Source organism: Colletotrichum fioriniae, assembly GCF_027942845.1.
Source record: "Colletotrichum fioriniae strain IMI 355084 chromosome Unknown scaffold_2, whole genome shotgun sequence".
NCBI lineage: Eukaryota > Fungi > Ascomycota > Sordariomycetes > Glomerellales > Glomerellaceae > Colletotrichum > Colletotrichum fioriniae.
Window position 1 is genome coordinate 2,241,947 of NW_027076838.1, and position 6,162 is coordinate 2,248,108.

The 6,162-nt window shown below is 55.5% G+C and overlaps 1 protein-coding gene across 1 annotated transcript; it reads left to right on the forward strand.

Moving 5' to 3' along the window:
* Nucleotides 1-2,065: 2,065 nt before the first annotated feature.
* Nucleotides 2,066-4,450, forward strand: RIM8 (ph-response sensor protein; the record flags this gene model as incomplete). The annotated part of the gene is made up of 2 exons (XM_065756521.1): nucleotides 2,066-2,518; nucleotides 2,579-4,450. 2 exons carry the CDS (start codon nucleotides 2,066-2,068, stop codon nucleotides 4,448-4,450), a joined length of 2,325 nt encoding a protein of 774 aa, XP_065614890.1.
* Between the last annotated feature and the right edge of the window lie 1,712 nt (nucleotides 4,451-6,162).

Below are 6,162 nucleotides of genomic sequence, written 5' to 3' on the forward strand. Positions count from 1 at the left end.
ATAGCAAGTGGAAGACTCGGGACAGGGACGGGGACGGAGACGGAGGGGAAAGGCGTCTCGGATGGCACCAACTAGAGTGGCATGTCTCGGTGGTTGTCTCTCCTGCTCTTCCTCTCTTTCTGTCTTTTTTTTCTTTCATGATTACCTATCCCACTTCTCCCCCGTCTCAATCATTGTCGTCTCGGAACCAGGCACGGGCAGATAGTTGGTTGAACATGAGATGTTCGGCTAAGCCGCGTGTTGTTGTAACTCTGGTGTCCCAGAACTCCCCACATTCCCGTGCCTCGACTTTTGGGGCCGCGTTGGCAAGTGCGTGTTTCCGACGGGGAGTCTCGATTTCTGAATCCTTAGTCAGGCAGTAGCTTCCCAGTGGTGAGGCGAGCGACAACACGTTGCACGGTAAGGTACTGGGCAGCCACCAACACCAAGCGCGTTCAAGGTCATAATTAGTATTTTGTAAGTTACTCCGTACCTTGGACATGGAAAGTGTGGAAGGTAAGGAGTGAAAAGGGCACTTTCCAATCTGAGCTGAGCTGAGCTGCAACCAGGAAGGGAAGAGGGGACTTAGGAACGAAGGGACTTTCTGGACAGGGCACTGAGCGGACAAGGCAGGAGCGCCGCGGGATGTACTCCCGTACCTCCGTACCGCCGTACCGTGAGATGCCGCAGCCCGCAGCGTCCTGACTCTCTCTCGTCTCCATCCGTTTCCATGCCCTCCAAACCCTGCTTGAGAAGTTGAGGCTGCTTCCATGGCCTGTTCATTCACCGAATGGAGATCAAGACAGCCCACAGTCCAATCCAGCCAGTTCTTTTCCTGCTGCTGCCCAAAACAAGTGGTCCTCCCAGGCTCCCCCCCACTCCGTGCTTTCCTTGCCGCCCTTCCGCTTTATAGGATCGGGGTGTCACTTGTTCGGGTGTTAATGTCGGCCGATGGATCCTGTCTCTTTCTCTCTTTTCCAGACAAAGTACCTACTTCCGATACTTCGTACTCCGTTCCAATAGTTTAGTACGAATCTGATACCTACGGATACTCTCTCTCTCCCATTGACCATACAATAGTTAACAGGACAGGCTGCCTCCAACACCAAAAGTCCGTCCGTCCACTTATTCTTCCCCTCCCCTCCGTCGACTAGTTTGGCCGGCGTCTCTCCCGATTGCTCGTCGCAGCCTACCGCAGTACCACAGTACTACTGTCCATCCAGCGTCTGGCTGTTTGGGAAATCAAACTCCGCGTCCGCGCAATCTACATCCGGCGCACCATCTGTACAGTAATACACACTACGTGGCCCCGACCCCGTCGCCCCAAGTTTCTCCTGCCTCAGGTTGTTGTTCTCCTGAACCCCCGGCACCCACGGGCAATCTGAGACTGTGAACCCTCGAGATTTCCAGAAAAAGCGAAGCTTTCTTGGCAAGGCTCCCTCTTCGCTCTTGGCATATGCAACCAAGAACATCCGCTGCCAGCATCTCTCAGATCCCAGCCTGTCTCCTAGCTATTCCATCATCAAATCAATTCTCCCAACCAGCCCGCCAGCCCGCCACGCCCACGCCCGCCTAAACCACCCCCCAAGGCCCATACTGCCTGCCTTACTCCGTACACTGAGGTGCTCCAGACGACCAGAGCACAGGTCCCTTGACCGTCCCGACACACCGAGACCTCGTGGAGTCGGTCCTGAACCCGCCCGCCCGACCTACCGTTTTCCCGTCCTCGAGCCAAGACAAACCCACTGGGACGTCCAACAATACCGTCGAGTCTCGACTAAACCCCCCGCCAAAAGCTGTAAGCCACCAAGGCGTCGCTGTGCGAATCCCCTCATTGCATGTCGACGTCGAGGCTCCAACTCAAGTTGTCTTTGCTGCGCCCCCTTCCCCATCTCCACCCCGAGCCTGAACCTAAGCCTGAGCCTGAGCCTGAGCCTTTCCACCCTCTCCGCTCAGCCAACTCCTCCACCGTCGCCGACATCACCGTCCTCGTCACCACCCGCCACGACCATCACCACCACCACCACCGACGACTCCCACAACTTCACGACACCGCCAAAGGCCCGGCCCACAAGTCGTTGCATACATGGGCGCATATTCGCATTCCAACGGCTCCGTCGAAGAAACAACCTCGTCCGCTCGCTCATTCTTCTCTCGCTTCGCTCTGCCCAGCCGATCGCGTTCGCGTAACCTCGCGGATTTCCACGTCCGCCCCGACGACCCCCACCGCCAGTACTCGGCTGGCGACCACGTCTATGGCGCTGTAGTCCTGACCGTAGTCAAGCCTATCCGCATAACCCATCTTACTGTTGCCCTGCATGGCTACGTTCGCGTGCACAAGGGCCCGGCCGTCAGCGAGCCCCCCGTCGCGAAACCCGCCTTGTCCGGACGCTCCTCGGCACAGTACCATGGCAACGGCTATGCATCGCTCTTCCAGGACGAGCAGGTGCTCAGTGGTGAGGGCAGGTTGGAGGCCGGAAAATACGAATTCAAGTTTGATTTAGTGTTCCCCGAAAAGGGCTTACCTAGTAGCATTGATGTACGTCCGGATTCCACGACTAACGTGACGAGGCATACTTGCTAACGCGCGTGCGTTTAGTTTGAACGAGGCACAATTTCCTACATGATAACAGCAACTCTGACGCGTCCGACCTCGATATCTCCGACATCGTCCTGCGATCGAAAAATCCAGTTGGTTGAGCAAATAGACATTGGGTCTCTCGCGCCGCCACGCCCCCGAACCATCTATCTCGAACCCATTTCCAAGAAATCAAGACGAAAGCGGACCGCTGGCAACGAAAAGAATCCGGCCACAGTGGAAACTACGGAGCAAGGGTCAGATGTTGAGCAACACGATGCCGAGCGTGCGGTAGAGTCACCAGCGCCAACAGAAGATCACCCTCACGATCCGCTCGAATACCCCCGAAGCCCAACGCATACGGATATCCAGAGCGAAGTCAGTGGTGACAGTACCGTCAGCTCAAGCACGGGCATCAGTCTAGCAAGAGCTGAGCCTCAGCTGGCCAGCAGCTCGCTGACAAATTCCAAAATGCAAGCTGTCGACGAGAAGACGATCACGGCAACGATTGAGATGTTGAAGGGCGGCGCGTTACCAGGCGACACAGTATCAGTCAAGGTCTCGGTACAGCATATCAAACGGATAAAGAGCATGCATGGTGTTATTGTTACCATGTACCGGCAAGGCAGGGTTGACACGGCACCGCCTGCCTCCATGTTCGCCGATATCATGTCGAAAGAAGAAACCCGCAAGCTGGCGAAAGAAGACTACTACCCGCGATCACGGACCGGTTTGGGAGGCCTATCACTGACCTCGACTTCGTCACTGAGCGTCTTCCGGAAGGACCTATCCCAGTCCGTTGCTCCACTCATTATCGATCCGGTTACACTGGAAACGACGGTGACGGCATCGCTCAAGGTGCCCGAAGATGTTTTTCCGACCATCAAAGGCGTGCCTGGGGACATGGTCAGTTTCAAGTACCAAGTGGAAGTCCTGGTTGATTTGGGCGGCAGGCTCGCGAGCCAACTTCAAGGTGGAGGCCAGTCTAGGGTAGCTCAGTTTGCACCCGGGTCAGGGGCCACCGATGGCAATAACGCGGCGCTCAACTCGTGGGGAGGAAATGTGATAGATACGGATCGGTTACGACGCGAAAAGGGAGTCATCTCGGTCGTTTTTGAGGTCATTCTAGGTTCTACGGATAGCTCGAGGTTGCGTGGGCGGAGTAATACGTTGCGGACATACCAAATGCGAGAAGGATCGCTCAGCAGGGAAGAGGTTTCTAGCCCCTGGCCGACCGACGATATCCGCGCGGACGACGGTGAGAGCTACTGGCCGCAGCCTCCTGAGATGCCAGCTCCTCTCAGTCGGCAGCCTACGATCACGATACACCCCACGAGCCCTCCAGAGGAGATGCAAGCACCAGCTTACGTACCTCCCCCACAAGTTCCGGACGAGGGTAGCATGACGGAGAAAGAGCGGGCACGGCGTCAAGAAGAGAGACTTTTACCGAGCCGACCGCCCCAGATGTCAGAAGCGGGCCCGTCAGGGGCATCAGCACCGGAGCCGAATATCTACGACGCCGAGGACGAACCTCAGCCCGAACCGCAAACACATCGTGGAGCGAATGGGGTGGAGGAAGAGCCATCCGCGCCAACGCTGGATGACATTTCGACACACCAAGAAGCGCGGACAGAAGACAAACAGGAGCTCGAGCGGCAACGGCTGCTGGTCGAGGCCAGCGCGCCACCGGAATTCCCAGACGACTACGATGCTGGACCCAGTGCGTCGGCGTCAGCACCGCCAGCGGACGTCGCCGAGCCGTCGGCGCCGGTATTAGCGGACGAAGACGACTACGGCCAGCAGTACAGTTACAGCACAGAAGCAGGCACTGGACAGTCCAGTCACCAACATCACGCAGCAGGCTCAGAACAGCTGCCGAGGTATGAGCGATGACGATACAATGGGAGGGGGCCCGGGTTGGAGCACGAGGCATGAAAGAACAATGGTTGAATAGTGTATAATAAGTGTGGTTATTGAGAGCATTTGCGAGTGCGTCATCTACAAAGTAACTATAGAGACACGAACGTGTGAACGAAATTTTGAGAGCGAAAAATACAGCAAGCAATATGATATATATTTTCAAGTTCATCGTGGGGATCATTGTGCGCCAAAGAAACATCTCTGTGGATACGTAATAGTACCCATTGAAGAGTGGCAGACCCAGTCTTGGCAAGGTTGATTGTTCAGCCCCAGCCGCATGGCATATGCAGATTGGCGCTCGGCGAGCCGATTTGACATGCGATGCACTCGGCAGCCACCCATCTTGGCACGAAGTTGTTTGCATAGATGATCAATTTTGGTCCCGAGTGTTTGGCACCACCACAGCACTACTACTACAGCCTGGGGCTGCTTACACCCCCCCACCTCTTGGCTGCGAACCATCTCAACTTCTGTTCTCATCACTGGTGGTAGGTACTTAGTCGAGGAGGCCAAGACAGGAGAGAGATGGATAGGATGGGAAGGAAGGGGCGGCCCTTAGGGAGCACCGGGTCGTGGGGGAGAGGGGGAAAGTACGAATTAGACGGTCTGGTAAGTAGCTAAGCAAGGTAGCTAGGTAAGGTAGCTTTTTTTTGCTGCCTACGGTAGTACGGAGGCGCGGGCATGTTTGCTTGTTGGAACTTGGAACTTATTACATGGAACACGGGAAGGGGGGAACGGGGGGGAACGGGTGATCCACCGCTGCGACGAGCAAAAAGTGCTTGTCGAAGGCTTGATTTTGGGCGATCAAACGCTTGCTGCCCTTGTCTTGTCTCTCTTCCTCTTTTGTTTTTGTTACAGATTGTCATATCCGCCCAGGGTTCCGCCATTGGCGTATATTCCTATAATTTCTTTGCTCAAGGTCGGAGTCTCTGGGCGAAAGACAATGTCACGCTGAAGGTTGAGGTGGGCGGGTATGGCCATTTCGGCCCCCTCGAGGCCGGCGCGAGCAGATTTCTGGAGATCAAACATGTCGACTGTTGCTGCTGGCTTTACCTTGCGCTACGCTCAGCAATCAAACCACATCCATCTACCTAGAGATTTGCGGCCTTATTCTGCGTTACGTAGGCATCCAGATGTGGGTTTGACGTCTGGTATGACGCTATTAATAAGTAGGCTAAATAACCAAGACCAAACCCAACGAGAGGGTGGGAAAAATCGACAGAAGGTGAAGTGTAGACGGTAGTCGGCGACAGACCGGATGAGCAGATGAGAGAGGTGCGTTTTCAAAAAAGGGAACCAAGGCCAGCCAAGGAGCGGGAATGGGGGCGGGCACTGGAGAGAGTTTGAGACGCCAACCCATCGAGACAGCCGTCGCCGCAAAGCTTGGCGGTTCGAACGGTAGGAACGGTACCGTACGTACCGTTCCTTCGAGGGGGGGCGCGCCCCGGGCGGCTGGACCCCTTTGGCTTGGCATTGACGTTCTCCTGGCATCGTCTCTGATAGGTGGCTGTGGCTGTCGAAAGGTTAAGATCTGGCAGCTCATGTGATTGTTTGATTGGTGTGCGTCTGTGGTAACCGTTCGTGAGTGTTAGAGATCTGTGAGGTGTACTTCCGGCCAATGGGAAGAGGAATTGCGGATGCTCGGCATGGTTTTTTTTGCTTTTTCTTTCTCTCTATGGATTGAT